The 16989-nt window shown below is 46.8% G+C and overlaps 1 protein-coding gene across 2 annotated transcripts in view; it reads right to left on the bottom strand.

The window, feature by feature from the left end:
• The window catches only part of RGS3 (regulator of G protein signaling 3), a 134859-nt gene extending 119715 nt beyond the window's left edge, over positions 1-15144 (bottom strand). Inside the window, exon 1 of one of the 2 annotated variants that reach the window (XM_043453513.1) lies at positions 14986-15144. In XM_043453513.1, coding sequence (XP_043309448.1) covers positions 14986-15064 — 79 coding nt within the window. In that variant the 5' untranslated portion in view covers positions 15065-15144. The remainder of the gene's footprint in view (positions 1-14985) is intronic. The other variant, XM_043453510.1, reaches the window with a different exon arrangement.
• Positions 15145-16989: the final 1845 nt, after the last annotated feature.

Raw genomic sequence — 16989 nt, 5'->3', positions numbered from 1 at the left:
TGACTGGACCTCACTCTACAGTCTCTAGGCTCTCTTCTTTAGATCAAAGTCCAAAGTCTCTCCACCATTCCTCAGGGCACAGTGAGACATCCCTCATCATCCCAACTCTTCATCTCTGGACATGCCCATGAAACTGGGCTGGTGGCTGGGGTTCATGCTTTGTTGCTGGTTGCAGGAAGGGCAGGCAGAGCACAGAAAGGAGGGAAGCTCTGCATCTATAGCTCTGCAGCAGTCCACCAACCACTATGATCTTGCCTCTCACACTCTGCACTGATTAAGCTACAGTCCCAAGCAATTCAGACTCCAGCCAACCCTGATCCAGCTCTTCACCCATCAGAAATCTCTGCTGCTTTCCTGCCCAGGACACTGATCTCAGAAGCCCAGGAGGCCTGTTCCAGTTCCAGCCCCAATGACGCTTGTCTCTCAGAGCCACAATGTCCTCGGCTGTGGGGTGGAGTAATAACAGGGGTTATCACACTCTCTGAGCTGTGTGGGAATCAGATAATGCTGGAGGGTGAGGAGGTCCTTGGATGAAAGGCGCCAGGAGAATCCACAGTATTATTAGCTCAAGGTCTGAGCAATTACCACTTTGGGGCTCCCTAGAGCTGAGAAACCTCCTACAAAAACTGCCCAATCCAGCGTGGGGTGGGAGAACAGACATATAGGGCCAGCAGCCATGGATGGGACCTCATCAACCCAAAGGCATCTGTGTTTAACACATTTGTTTCTTCCTGAAACTCTACCAATGCAAACTCTGCACAGCCTTTGACTGTGTGGATGACAACGAACTGTGGAAAATTCTTAAAGAGACCACCTGACCTGCCTCCTGAGAAATCTGTATGCAGGTCAAGAAGCAACAGTTAGAACTGAACATGGAACAACAGACTGGTTCCAAATAGGAAAAGGAGTATGTCAAGGCTGTATATTGTCACCCTGCTTATTTAACTTATACACAGAGTACATCATGAGAAATGCCAGGCTGGGTGAAGCACAAGCTGGAATCAAGATTTCCAGGAGAAATGTCAATAACCTCAGATATGTAGATGACACCACCCTTATGGCAGAAAGTGAAGAGGAACTAAAAAGCCTCTTGATGAAAGTGAAAGAGGAGAGTGAAAAGTTGGCTTAAAGCTCAACATTCAGAAAACTAAGATCATGGTAACTGGTCCCATCACTTCATGGCAAATAGATGGGGAAACAATGGAAACAGTGACAGACTTTATTTTTTAGAACTCCAAAATCACTGCAGACGGTGACTGCAGCCATGAAATTAAAAGACACTTGCTCCTTTGGGAGAAAAGTTATGACCAAACTAGACAGCATATTAAAAAGCAGAGTCATTACTTTGCCAACAAAGGTCCGTCTAGTCAAAGCTATGGTTTTTCCAGTAGTCATGTACAGATGTAAGAGTTGGACTATAAAGAAAGCTGAGCTCCAAAGAATTGATTCTTTTGAACTGTGGTTTTGGAGAAGACTCTTGAGAGTCCCTTGGACTGCAAGGAGATCCAACTAGTCCATCGTAAAGGAAATCAGTCCTGAATATTCATTGGAAGGACTGATGCTGAAGCTGAAACTCCAATCCTTTGGTCACATGATGCGAAGAACTGGCTCATTTGAAAAGACCCTGATGCTGGGAAATATTGAAGGTGGGAGGAGAAGGGGATGACAGAGGATGAGATGGTTGGATGGCATCACTGACTCAATGGACATGAGTTTGAGTAAGCTCCAGGAGTTGGTGATGGACAGGGAAGCCTGGCGTGCTACGGTCCATGGGGTGGCAAAGAATTGGACACAACTGAGTGACTGAACTGGACTGAACTGAACTAGTGCAAAGCCAAAGTGAGCCCAAACACATCAGGCTTCCTATGGCCACTGGAACCACTGTGCTGCCCAACAACTATCACCTTCCAACAGCCCTTTCCTGGCAATCGGAACTGAGAAATCTCCCAACACAAGGGGCCACTAATTTCCGTTTGATAAACTTCTGCTGGGCCTCTGCACAAAGGCCTGAGGGAGGAAGGGCAGATCTGAACAGTGCCTGCCCTCAGGGAACTCAGAGCCCGGGGGGCTAAGGACAGGGGCCTGAGCAAGCTCAAGGGCGGAGCCAGAGCAGAGGACAGGTCTGGGGTGTGGACTGACTCGGAACCCAGACGAGTCTGCACAGCTCCACACAGCTCCCCTTCCAGGCCCTGCAAGCAGGGCTCCTCAGGGAAGGCCAGGTTGCCTACAGCCTGTTACAGCAGAGAAACCAAACCCAGCTGCCCAGGCTCCAGGCCCCCAAGGGCAGTACAACCTACTCCAGCCCATCCTCAGGCTCACAGATGAGGGAGGGTAAGATGAAGTGTGGGACCCTTCCCTCGGCCATGCCTGTCCTTTCTCTCCTCCCCCTTAGCCCAATCCATCCAATGTCTGTCGCTGTGGTTCAGTTGCTAAGTTGTATCCAACTCTTTGAGACACTAGGAACTGCAGCACGCCAGGCTCCCCTGTCCTTTACTACTTCCCAGAGTTTGCTCAAACTCATGCCCACTGAGTCGGTGATGCCATCCAACCATCTCATCCTCCGTTGCCCCCTTCTCCTCCTGCCCTCAATCTTTCCCAACATCAGGGTCTTTTCCATTGAGTAGGCTCTTCGCATCAGATGGCCAAAGTATCGGAGCTTCAGCTTCAGCATCAGTCCTTCCAATGAATATTCAGGGTTGATTTCCTTTAGCATTAACTGGTTTGATCTCCTTGCTGTCCAAGGGACACCCAAGAGTCTTCTACAGCACCACAGTTTGAAAACATCAAGTCTTCAGTGCTCAGACTTCTTTATGGTCCAACTTGAACATCTGAGGCTCCTGAGATCACCTTGTCCAACCTTCTCATTAGGTAGCCAGAACAGTCTTGCCCAGAAATGGAAGGTGACTTGCCCTGGGCCCAAGGGGACCAAGGTTGGTCAAGCCAGAGCTAGAGCCCAGAACCCAGAACTATGCCCAAACTCCAGCACCTTTCCTAGGCACAGAACTGGCTTTCCAAAACACTATTCTGTGCACCACTGCCTCTGCCAATGAAACCCTGGGGTCCAGGAGCAGAGAGAGCCGTCAGACACACGACAAGGCTCTTCCTTTGCTTAGAAGCCAAGAGGAAGCCCCAAAGAGGGCAGGCTCCAAGAATGTGTCCAAGTCTAGAGAAATGAACCACCAAGAGGAGAGGAAGTCAGGCTGAATCCCTGGGGCCTTCAGCAGGTTTAGCTACCAGCTCATCAAGCCCCTCACAAGCCCCCACATCTCTGGTCTTATCAATATCCCCAATTTCTCCCCTGGCTCAGGGTATGGACTGTGAGTGTGCAGGAAGTTCAGGCTGGAGGACCTGAGGTCATCCTCATCGGGTGTTCAGGAGCACTGGAAAAGGCCCGGCCCCAGTTCCCATGGGGCTACAGGTGGGCACCAACTCTGTCTACAAAGGGTGGCGGCGCCGGGTACCCAGAGAGCCTGCAGGGGCGCACCAGGGCGCGGGAGTCAAGAGTTAAGTGGAGACCAGACGGGCCCCGTACAGCAGGAAAAATACTAGATGAGAGTGAGCTTCCAAAAGTGCAGGCAGGGATGGCAACAAACCCAAATTCTGCTGGGCACAGGACCTGAGGGTTTCAGGCTCATTGGACACCGTGGGGATAAAGCTATGAAAGCCAGCTGAAGAAATTCCATCCAGCAGATCTTACTAAATAGAGGGCTATGGGAAGATGAGCTCTGACTCTCAGGACCCCATCAGGAAGAGACTTACCCAGAAAAGGAAGCAAGAAGATGGAGGTTGCAGACCACTGCTGGATGCAGGGTTCAGCAAGACTGTGTCCTAAAAAGAGCTCATGCCACCCAGCAGTGTGTAGAGAATACAGATCTGAGGGATTTGTCTGGCTAGCGTGGGGCAGCAGTCAGCTCCAAACTCTATTCACCTCTAAATCAACCCCCCATTTAAGAACTGCCATATGTTGAAAGCCACAGGAATGAGGACCATAACAGGACAAACACACAAAGAGGTTGGGTCTACATGGAGCCAACTGCTAACACTCAGAAAGGGTTATGTTATCAATTTCATTCCCTGCTCTCTGAGAAATGGTAGGTGCAGTGGTGCTGAAGAACGGGAGCCACTCGGTTCTTAGGAGGTGGCCCTGTAGAATTTCAAGTGTCTTGTTTTGAGGAGGGAGAATCTTGAGCTCCATTTGGAAAAGCGGCCGTGGTGTTTAATGGTACCACGAGTGAATGACTGAGCAGGCACGCATACACGCTGGCAGAACAACAGTGAGCAGGGGGCCGCTGCATCTTGATGGGTCAATCCAACCCCATTCATCTGACTCTCTGCTTCCTGTGAAATTTGACATTAATGTGGCTTCCCAAGCTGTTTTTCCTTCCAGTAGCAGATTGCACTGCCAGCACAAGTCTGCTAGCATCTTGACTGCAACCTCTGTGAGAGACTCTCAGAAAAAACCACCTGGCTAAGCCATCCCCAAACTGCTGACACACAGTAACAGTGAGATTAAAAATGTTTGGTTTTTTAAGCCAACACTTGGGACACAAATGGGACCATTTGTTATGACACAGTAGATAACTAATACATACTCATGTTGCCTCCACAGCTGGATGACATAAATTTGATATCAATTCTCAAGCAATTTCTCAATTTTAAAAATTGTTAAGAAAATACACTTCTAAGATAAATCACTATAGAATGACTGAGGATAAAGAAGACTTCCAGCTTTTGAGGTCCTTGATTTTCTTAATAAGGAATTTTGATAGATTTAAACCATACCACTATCACCAAACTGCAAAATCGGGAAACGTCCCATATTAATCCAAGGACTCTTGAGAGTCATCTTGAGAGAGCAAGATCAAACCAGTCAATCCTAAAGGAAATCAACCCTGACTATTCACTGAAAGGACTGATATGGAAGCTGAAGCTGAAGCTCCAATACCTTGGCCACCTGATGTGAGGAGTTTACTCAATGGAAAAGACCCTGATGCTGGGAAAGATTGAGGGCAGGAGGAGAAGGGTGTGGCAGAGGATGAGATGGTTAGACGGCATCACCGACTCAATGAACATAAATTTGAGCAAACTGTGGGAGACAGTAAAGGACAGGGAAGACTGCCGTGCTGCAGTTCATGGGATTGCAAAGAGTCGGACACGACTTGGCAACTGAAGAGCAACAACAACAGAACCACAGCTAAACACAGTTCCACACGGGACTGCAGCTCGACTCAATCTCAGTCCTAACACTGAATTAAGGTTAGTCCAGATTGCTAGTGACCTCAAGCACCTGACAGAAGCAAATAAAGATCATTTTAAAGGAAGAGATCATTCCAGGTCTGTATTACAAGGAAAAAAATAACAAGTCTGTGCCTGCCAATAGACACGGCACCTAAAATGTAAAGAAACAGAAAGATTTAAAGAAACACGATGGAAAGAGATATGCAATTATTAACCAAAAGAAAACTAGTTATCTATGTCAATGTCAGGAGAAGTAGACTTTATCTCCACTAGAAATAAAGAGAAGACTTCATAACAATAAAAGAAGATCATAATAATAAGAGTTTCAACTCATCAGAAAGATAATAATTCTAAATTCGTATGCTCTTACTATTGCTTCACAATACATAAAGTAGAAAATGACAGAACTAAAATGAGAATTGATAAATTTACAGTCATAATAGGAATTTTAACACACTTCTCTTAGTAACTGATGGAGGAAAAAAACCAGCAAAGGCAGAATATGTGAACAATAAAAGTAGCAAACTTGACCTAAACCTGACATATACAAAGAACACTACACCCATCTACTACAGATCTTTTCAAGCACAAACAGAACATTTATAAAAGTTGACATTATGCTGGGCCATCAAAGGACTGAAAGGATGCAAAATACATTGGACAAAAAACTACTAAAATCCCCAATACACAGAAACTAAGAAATATACTTCCAAATAACCAATGAATTCAACAAGAAATTACTTGAAAATTAGAAAATATTTTGAACTGAATGGTAAAGAGAAGAAAAAAAAACTACACATCAAATATGAGGCTTCTGGATTCTGGCAATTTTAACCCCAGGGAAAGTTACACAGTGTTTACTCCACGATAAACCACTGAACTACACATCATTTGGAGGGACACTTTTCTGTCTGTGTGCTATATTTCATAATAAAGACTTTCACTTTGTTTTGTTTAAAAAAAAGGAAAAAGAACATAGAGGGCTTCCCTGGTGGTCTAGAGGTTAAGGTTCCGGGCTTCCACTGCAGGGGGCAAGGGTTTGATCCCTGGTCAGGGAACTAAGATCCCACATGCCATGAGTAGCATGGCAAAGAAAGAAAGAAAAAGAACATAAAAAGCAGAATTGGAAAAGAGAACAAAGGGCTATTGACAGGCCAGAAACCCTGAGAGTTTTTGAATGCTCCCAAGCAAATGGTCTCCAAAAAAAGCCAGTAAATGCTGAGGACCCTGACCAGCAAATGACAAGCTCCTGAGAGATGGTTAATGGGTTTCCCAGCCAAGCCCATGGAATATCGCGGGCTTAAGGCAGCAGGGTGAGCCAGGGGCAGCTGGCAGGGCCATGCTGCGGGCCTCCAGTTCAGGGCCTGACTTCTCACTGCCCAACACATCATCCTGCTGGCATCTGTTCCCAAACTTCATTCTCACTACGGAAAATGGACTTTTTATCTCTGTAGCTTCTAATGCGAGGCAGAGAAAGGAGAGGGAGAAGTCCCAGCTAACATGGTACCAGAACAACAAACACAGAAAAACAAAGATGCCCAGTAAATTAATGACATTCCTTAGTCTACTCTGCCTTCAGAACCACATCTTTCTGACTTTGTCCCTCTAGCGAACCAAAGATTCCGGGCACTTCCTCTAGAGCTGACATGCAGAGCCGCTACCCACAGTTTTTATCCTGCAGGTTCATTTGGGGATAACAGTTCTAAAGAGAGGTAGTTTGTATCTTGTGTCACCCAATGTTCACAGTTCCCTGCAGCCCTCAAAACATGTCCAGACTGCCTATCAGCTCCTGGCTCAGACACCCTGGAGGAAAGGCAACCTGTTCTCTTCCATGACCACTCACCACATTCAGCTCCTGGACTGAATCCCAGGTAGGTTAATTATCTGTTGCCTCAGGAAAGCTAATAAGTTGGTATCCTTTCAAGAAGATACTCTTTAAATATTTATCAAACATTTTTATGAACTTGGGTTTATATTTTCTACATAAAATATTGTGCCTAAAATTCACGTAGAAACTCGGGAAATCCAAGATAGTCAAATAATCTTGAAAAGGAAGAAAAAAATTGAAAGATTCATACTTCCCAATTTCAAAACTTTACTACAAAGCAACAGTAATCAGGATAGTGTGATACTGGCATAAGAATTTTGTTGTTCAGTCACTAAGTCATGTTGGACTGTGCAACCCCATGGCCTACAGCACGCCAGGCTCCTCTGTCTTTCACTGTCTCCCAGAGTTTGCTCAAATTCATGTCCATTGAGTCAGTGATGCTATCTAACCATCTCATCCTCTGTTGCCCATTTCTCCTTTTGCCTTCAATCTTTCCCAGCATCCTTCCAATGAATAGACAGACAGATCAATGGAAAAGAATTAAAAGTCTGAAAAGAAACTCATGTATGTATGGTCAATTAATTTTCAACACAGGTGCCAAGACCATCCAATGACAATATAATGGCATTTTCAACAAATGATCCCAAGACAACTGGATACTATATACACACAAATTAAGTTGGATCCTTTCCTCACACCATATACAAAAATTAACTCAAAATCTTTTTTAAAAAACACTTCTTAAACTCTAACTCAAAGACCAAAATCTAAGAGTCAAAACTATAAGACTCTTAGAAGAAAACAGAGTTAAATCCCTGTGATCTTGGCTATGAGAGTAGATGCTGAGATTTGACACCAAAAGTACAAGCAACAAAATGTAAGATGGATTAATTGGACTTCATCAAAATGAAAAACATTTGTGCTTCAAAGAAAACTATCAAGAAAGTGGGTCAAAAAACCCACAGATTGAAAACAAAATTTGTAAATAATTTATGATAAGGAACTAGTATCTAGCATTACAAAGAACTCTTGTGGTAGTAGTTTAATCACTCAAGTCATGTCTGACTCTTTGTGACCGCACAGACTGTAATCTGCCAGGCTCCTCTGTCCACGGGATTTTCTAGGCAAGAATACTGGAGTGGGTTGTCATTTCCTTCTCCAGGGGATCTTTCTGACCCAGGGATTGAATCCACATCTCCTGCTTGGCAGGCAGACTCTTGACCGCTGAGCCGTTGCAACTTAATAAAAAACAAATAGTCCTGGAATCAGGGCTTCCCTCATAGCTCAGTTGGTAAAGAATCCGCCTACAATGCAGAAGACACCAGTTGGATTCCTGAGTCCGGAAGATCCATTGGGGAAGGGATAAGCTACCCACACTAGTATTCTTGGGCTTCCCTTGTGGCTCAGCTGGTAAAGAATTTGCCTGCAATGAGGGAGACCTGGGTTCAATCCCTGGGTTGCAAAGATCCCCTGGAGAAGGGAAAGGCTACCCACTCCAGTATTCTGGCCTGGAGAGTTCCATGAACTGTATAGTCCACGGGGTCACAAAGAGTCGGACACACTTAGTGACTTTCACTTTCAGTCCCGAAATTGGCTATTTAAGTTAATTTTAAATTAAATGGGCGGATAATCTGAATAAACTTTCACAAATATATAATTAGCCCAGAAGTACATGAAAGATGCTCAACAGCACTGGTCATCAGAGAAATGCAAGTCAAAACCATAATGAGATACCACTTCACATCTACTAGGATGGCTAAAATCAAAAAGTCAGATAATAACAAGTATTGGTAAGATTGTGGAGAAATCAAAAACCTCAGCCTTACTGATGGAAATGTAAAACGGTGCAACCACTCTGGAAAAGTTTGATAGCTTCTCAAACAGATAAACACAGAGTAACCATTTGACCTAGCAATTCTTGTTGTTGTTGTTGTTCAGTCAACCAGTCACATCCAACTCTTTGCAACCCCATGGACTGCAGCACACCATGCCTCCCTGTCCCTCACCATCTCCCAGAGTTTGCCCAAGTTCATGTTCATTGCAGCGGTGATGCCGTCCAGTCATCTCATCCTCTGACACCCTCTTCTCCTTCTGCCTTCGATCTTTCCCAGCATCAAGGACTTTTCCAATGAGTCATCTGTTCGCATCAGGTGACCAAAATACTGGAGCTTCAGCTTTAGCATCAGTCCTTCCAGTGAATATTCAGAGCTTATCTCCCTTAAGATTGACTTGTTTGATCTCCTTGCTGTCCAAGGGACTCACAGGAGTCTTTTCCAGCACCACAGTTTGAAGGCATCAGTTCTTTGGCGCTCTGCCTTCTTTACAGTCCAGCTCTCACAACCATACATGACCACTGGGAAGAGCATAGCCTTGACTATATGGACCTTTGTCAGCAGAGTAATGTCTCTGATTTTCAACACACTATCTAGGTTTGTCATCGCTTTCCTGCCAAAAAGCAATCATCTTCTGATTTCATGGCTGCAGTCATCATCCACAGTGATTTTGGGGCCCAAGAAGAGGAAATGTGTCATTGCTTCCACCTTTTCCCCTTATATTTGACATGAAATAATGGAGCCAGATGCCATGATCTTAGCTTTTTTAATATTCAGCCTTAAGCCAGCTCTTTCACTCTCCTCCTTCACCCTCATCAAGAGGTTCTTTAGTTCCTCTTCGCTTTCTGCCAGTAGAGTGGTATCATCCACATATCTGAGGTTGTTGATGTTTCTCCCACCTGTCTTGATTCCGGCTTGTAACTCATCCAGCCCAGCATTTCTCCTGATGTGCTCAGCATATCAGTTAAATAAACAGGGCGACAGCAGACATCCCTGTCATATTCCTTTCTCAATCTTGAACCAATCAGTTGTTCCATACAAGGTTCTAACTGCTGCTTCTTGACCCGCATACAGTTTTCTCAGGTAAGATGGTCTGGTATTCCCATCTCTCTAAGAGCATTCCACAGTTTGTCATGATCTACACAGTCAACGGATGTTGAAGCTGAAAACTTTGGCCACCTGATGCAAAGAGCTGACTCATTTGAAAAGACCCTGATGCTGGCAAAGATTGAGGGCAGGAGGAGAAGGGGATGACAGAGGATGAGATGGTTGGATGGCATCACTGACTCAATGGACATGGGTTTGGGTGGACTCCGGGAGTTGGTGATGGACAGGGAGGCCTGGCGTGCTGCGCTTCATGGGGCCACAAAGAGTCAGACACAACTGAGCGACTGAACTAAACTGACACAGTCAAAGACTTTAGTGTACTCGATGAAACAGAGATAGATATTCTTCTGAAATTCCCTTGCTTTTTCTATAATCCAGCAAATATTGGCAATTTTATCTCTAGTTCCTCTTCCTTTTCTAAAACCAGCTTGGGCATCTTCAGTTCTTGGTTCGCATACAGTTGAAGCCTAGCATGCAAGATTTTAAGCATGACTTTAGCATGGGAGATGAGTGCGATTGTCTGCTGGTTAGCACATTCTTTGGTACCACTCTTCTTGGGAATCAGATTGACCTTTTCTAGCACTGTAGCCACTGCTGGGTCTTCTTTCAGACTTGCTGACATAATGAACACAAAACCTTGATGGTGTCCTCCTTTAGGGACATAAATAGTTCTGCTGGAATTTCATCACAACCACTAGCTTTATGGAAAGTTCCCCTGGAGAAGGAAATGTACCCCACTCCAGTATTCTTGCCTGGAGAATCCCATGGACAGAGGAGCCTGGCAGGCTACAGTTCATGGGATTGCAAGAGTTGCATACAACTTAGCACTATCTTTACTAGCTTTCTTAACGGCAGTGCTTCTTAAGGTCTACTTGACTTCACACTCCAGAATGTCTGGCTCTGGATGACTAACCACACCATCGTAGTAATCTGGTTCATTAAGATCTTTTTTTATACAGTTCTTCCAGGTATTCTTTCCATCTCTTCTTGATCTCTTCAGCACCTACTAGGTGCCTTTTTTATCCTTTATCCTTTATTGTGCCCATTTTGGGGCAGAAATCTCCCTTGACGTTTCCAATTTTCCTGAAGAGACCTCTAGTCTTCCCCCTTTTGGTGCTTTCTTCTATCATTAAACACTATTCACTGAAGAAATGAACAGTCCCTTCTAGCAATTCTATTCCCAGGTATATACACAAGAGAATTGAAAGTATTTGTCCACACAAAAACTTGTGTATGAATGTTTGTAGCAGAGCAGTATTCATAATAGACGAAAGACAGAAGCAATCTAAATGTCCATTAGTGAGTGCATAAACAAAATGTGGTATATCCATAGAATGGACTATTACTCAGCCATAAAAAATCAATGAAGTATTGACACATGCTACAACATGGATGAACTTTGAAAACATTATGCTAAGTGAAAGAAGCCAGTCACGAAAGACCACATATTATATGATTCCATTTATATGAAATGTCCAAAATAAGCAAATCTATAGAGACAGAAAGTAAATTAGTAATTGCTTAGAGTTGAGGGACAGGGGGGACTGGGAATTGTGGGGTAATAAAATAGGGCTTCCTTGGTGGCTCAGACAGTAAAGAATCCACCTACAATGCGGGAGACCTGGGTTGGGAAGATCCCCTGGAGAAGGGAACAGCCACCCACTCCAGTATCCTGGCCTGGAGAATTCCATGGACAGAGGAGCCTGGCAGGCTACAGTCCATGGGGTCACAAAGAGTTGGTCGCAACTGAGTGACTTTCACTTTCAAACTAACAGGTATAGTGTTTCTTTCTGAAGAGATAAAAACGGTCTGAAACTGACTGTGGTGATGGTTACACAATTCTGTGAATATGCTGAAAACCACTTAACTGTATACTTTAAATGAGTGAGTTGTAGGTATGTGAATTATATCTCAATAAAGCTATTTTTTAAAGCCAACAAATATACTAATAAAATTAAAATATATAATCCTGAAGGAAAAAAAACTTATGTGCACCAGTAATGGCTTCTTCAAATTATACCATTTCTCATAAGTAAAAATCCCTCTGGAGTTATTAGGTTCAAACTCCCGTTTACTCACTCCTCTCCCCTGAAGCCAGGCCATCTCCTACAAGGCAACTTAAAGTATGGCCAATTAACATTACTTGAAGGTGCCCTTAGCAGGAGACAAAGGTTTGTACTCATGCACACAAACATACATACAAATAGATAAACACAACATATTCCATACAGTATTCTCCCTGAAAGGAATTCTGGAAATTTACCTCCCTTTAGCTGTTTGTGCTCAGGAAAACTACCAGCTAGGCAGTAGCTTCATCTGGTTCCACCCTGGCAAAGCCCACAGCTGAAGGCCAGGAGCTACCTGCCATGCTGGGGAAAGCCAGGGAACCGAAGAAAACTTAGCAAAGACCTTCATTTTAAGGGAGTCCATGGTGGCTGTGAAAACTGACTCTGAATCTATAGCTTCCAAACCTGGCTGATCATCAAAATACTACTTCTGTGACTTCTTGACGCTACTCCAAACCTATTAAACCAGGATCTTCAGGAGAAGATTCTAGGAATCTGTAGGGTTTTTTGCTTTTGTTTTTCACTATTTATTTATTTATTTGGCTGCACCAGGTCTTAGTTGCAGCATTCAGGATCTTTGTTGCAGCCTGTGAGATATTTTTGTTTGTTTTTTTAATTGCAGTACGTGAGATCTAGTTCCCTGACCAGCGATCGAACCAGGGAGTGAAATCTTAGCCCCTGGACCACCAGGGAAGTCCCTAGGAATCTGTATGTTTAACAGGATCTCCAGGTGCTTCTAATTATTGGCTACATTTGATAACTGCTAATAAGACTCCTCATTCACAAGCAGACAAGCAAAGGTCATTCAGTGTACCAAGAAAACCAGCAGCCTGGAAGAGGGCTGATTTTGTCAAGGAAACAGAGTTAATGCAGGAAACCAGAGCAAACTTTTCCAGTGTCAGTCCTCGGAGAGAGCCAAGAGGAGGCTACATACACGGAGCAAGAGGCTCCCCACCCCACCAGGTTCCTGCCCGCCGGCTGCACACTCAGGGCACAGTCACGGGTTCACGTAGCAACCTTCCCCGAAACCCACCCAACCCAGCCCGGAGGCTGTGGCTGGGCAGGGTGTCCACCCCCTGCTGGGCTGGACTCTCCCCAGTTTCCCTGATCTGGCAAGCAGATTACTTCAACAGAGGAATACAGGCTGATACAAGGAAATAGTCCCACCACACCAGTAAGGAAATGAAATGAGTTACAAAGCTGTACATACAATAGGCTCTCAGTTTTGTTAAAGTCAGGCAGGCACACACACACAGAAATAAGTCTGGAAAGATACAAACCATGTTAACAATGGCTTTCTCTGGGGAGTCAGATTTCAGGGGATTTTCACTTTCTTCTTCTCACTGTGTTCAACAATGAATACATCTTACCATGATAATAAGGAGGAAAAACGATGAAATGTTTTTTTTTACTTTTTAATCAGGACACAGCTAAGGTACCAAGGCCTCTGCCAACATAGCTCTCTGCCACTCTTTCCTGACCACCCCAGCCCCACCAACTCAGATCATCCCAGAAGCCTCCCTTGTCCGGTACAGTCCCACATCCCCATGGGGTTCACGAGAATTGTCTCTAACAGTTGGGAGGATTAAATGAGATGACACAGGGAAAGCACTTGGCATGTGTCATGGTGAAAGATAAACATGCAACAAACGGTGGCAAGTTAATTCCTCTTATTGTTACCCTCTACCGACTGGACCCATGAATTCCAAGACGCCAGATCACAGGTCATTTCCAGGGGCCAAGCCACTGCTTTTCCGTCACTCCTTCTGCCCCTAGAGAAGAGGCAGGTTGCGAACACCCAAGTGTACTGATAGAGGTAAGCCTGTGAATAGGAGAGCCAAAATCCCGGGGAAGGTGTAACTCCTTCGGTGCTCTGTCTTTGAAATGTGGGCAAAGTCCACTTACGTTTCGGTAACTTAGACAAGAAAATTGTATCAAAGTTGTTTTGCACATGTACATATACGGCTGAATCCCCTTGCTGTTCGCCTGAAACTACCACAACACTGTTAATCAGCTATACCCCAATACAAAATGTTTTTGGTGTTTAAAAACTTTGTTTTAAAGTTTGGTTTTTTTAATGTGCTAGACATGGCATCTCAGAAGGCTTGAGCTTAGGTACCTACCAACTGGCTCATTGGGAGACCTTCGTCTCTGTATCTCAAGTCTTCAGGGAGGAGATATAAATCCTTCCCCACAGAGTTGCAGAACCAGTGAGGAGACAAGGGCTGTGAAGGGCTGCATCCTAGGTCAGGGCTAATTATCTTCACTCTGGGGACTCGGAAGGCTGGTTTTGCCCAGACCACTGGGAAGGTTGCCACCCTGCTGTTACCGGGGGGACTCAGCTGTGCTATCTAGGGGTTTGGAAGCAGGTGCCTACTGCCCACTTGTTTCTACCTCCAGCCCCCAGGGAAGCCCTGTGAACCTTAGAAGAGCCAGGTAACTCCTGGAGGAGAAAATCCTTCCACCCCTGCTGAGGGTCAGGAGTCCACGGGAGCCACCACACTGCCGCGCCCAAGGAGAGCCCGCAGGAAGCCAAGGCCACCCTGGCCTAACCTGGCACCTGTCTTGTCCCCGAGTCAAAGGAAAGAGGACAGAGATCTCAAGATATAGTAACAAGACCTTGATTTAACTCTGAGCAGCTTGCTAATGGGAAACTAACTCAGTGGTAGGAGACCGGATCTCTCAAGTATTAACTGGGCATGATTATTCCAGCCAAGAGAGCCAGCAGCAACTACCCTTGACACCAACGGCCAAGCAGCAGGTGGTGTCCAGAGGCTTGCTCGGCCTGAGCCTGTGCCCTGAGCCCCTCCTGGATGACCACGGAGGCAGGTGCTCCCGGCCTCACCTACCCCCGAGGGGACTGCCCTCTCCGGGCACGCGGGCAGAGCGAAGCCACCCCGAGCGGCGCACTTACCAAAGGTGGTGAGGTAGAAGGACAAGCCCGGCTGGGCGCGCCGGCTCCCGAGAGAGACGCGGTGCAGGGAGCGCTCCATGGCCGCGGCTCCGCTCCGGCCGGGCCAGGCCGAGGGCGCCTGTAACTCGACGCGTCTGTGTTGCTCCCAGTAACCGAGGCAGCAGGTTCACCCGCCCCCGCGCCAGTGTCTCCGCCGCCAGGCGGGAGGCCGGCTGCAGCGCACGTTTGAACCGGCGGCGCGCCGGGTTCTGATTGGCCCGCGCCGGTTTGAATGGGGAGATTTCCACCTGACCGAGCCGCCGCAGGCCGAGGGAAGGAGGCGACTGCGGGCCCTCTTGCAACAGCAACACGGCGGCCGGGACGGGCCAAGGACCGCGGTCCTCCCGGTGGAGCCGTGGACGGGCGACCCTATCGGGGATCGGGGCTCTCGGCCCCGGGCTGGGCTGCAAACACCAGCCCTAATTCAGGCCCGCCACTCCTGACTTGCCCACGCCTGGCACCCTCAGGCCAGCAATTAGCCAGGTTCAACATGCTTTGAAGTTCAGACCTGTAATCACCCTCCCTAAGCAAGGACAGAGAAGCACCCTCCTGGCCCAATGCAATGGGGGTTGGAAAAATGTTCTCCACACTTGGACCCCTGACCCCCGCCCCCCCGCCCCCCACCAGCAGCCAGGCTGCAGGCCCCTTCCCTGACCCTGGCCCCTCCATCTTTCTTGAGCCTTCTCTTGGGTGGGAGCAGCCTGGCACAGGCCCAGACCAGAGCAGCTTCCTCCAGCCAGCCTCATGGCCCACCATCTGCAGCCTGGTGCCATGGGGCAGGAGGACAGGCCCCTAGCACCTGAGAGGACAGAAATGCATGGTATAGTACGTGGAGGGGTGTGGATGTGCTCAGCAGTATCCGACTCTTTGGGACCCCCAAGAACTAGCCTGCCAGGCTCCTCTGTCTATGGGATTTTTCCAGGCCAGAATACTGGAGTGGGTTGCCATTTCCTACTCTAGAGGGTCTTCCTGACTTAGGGATCGAACCCGCGTCTCCTGCATTGGCAGGCGGATTCTTTACCACTGCGAAGCCCACGTGGAGGGATAGGCCCTTTCAATCTCCCGAGCGGTGGGGGGAAGCAGAGCTGGAAGGAGGGTCAGCTCCTGGGCTGCTTTGTCGGCAAACATTCATGGGACACCTCTGGGAGCAGTTTCACAAGACATCTGCTCTGCAACCCTCTGACTGTTGCTGCTGAAGGAGGGAAAGCTGCTGGTCTTGTGTAAATCTAAAAATGGGGAGTGTTGGAAGTTGCCAAATGGATATTTGTGACTCATTGAGCTACTCAAGACAAGATTGGGGGATGCAAGAGAGAAAGTGGAGAAAAAAGCTTTATGTACTGAGTACCTAGTGCCAGTGGCTGAGCTGTGCAATTTACAGTCATCTTCTCGGTTAATCTTTACCAGTAACTCTAGGAAGTATTAGCTCCAATTCACCAGGGATAAATCTGAATCTCACACAGAGAGAACAGGTGACTTGTCCAGGGCTGGCAGAGCTGAAAGTTGAGCCCAGACCAGTCTGCCCCAAGGACCACCCTCCTTCTGTTCTTCCTTGGCCTCCATGCCTGCCCCACGGCCAAGGGCAAGTGGAGGTAGCATATCTGCCTTCTTGAGGCAGGTACGGAAACTAGATGCCACAGGGCCAACTGGCCACCAGCGGAGAGGAGGAACTGGAGAAGAGCCCAGAAATCTACAAACTAGTGGTCAACTGCAAATGACTCACGCAAAGGCCAGTGGATCGTTTGAATCCTGGCGCACTATAAAGCCCTTTCTCCTCTTTCTCCACACCCACTCGTTGAGCACTGCCCATAGCAGGGACAAGCCTGCTTCCCTGGCCCCAGCCCAGTGGTAGACAGACTTACCTGCACCCTGGACTTGAGTGGGCCTGATCCTTCTCCTGGCTGGGGAAGTCTGAGTCCAGGCATCCTTTCTGACCAGGGAGGTATCCTGGCTCTGCCACTCCATGCA

This window comes from Cervus canadensis, chromosome 30 (assembly GCF_019320065.1).
Source record: "Cervus canadensis isolate Bull #8, Minnesota chromosome 30, ASM1932006v1, whole genome shotgun sequence".
In the NCBI taxonomy this organism is placed as follows: Eukaryota; Metazoa; Chordata; class Mammalia; order Artiodactyla; family Cervidae; genus Cervus; species Cervus canadensis.
Note: the sequence above shows the minus strand (reverse complement) of the source record. Positions and strands in the feature narration are given on the sequence as shown.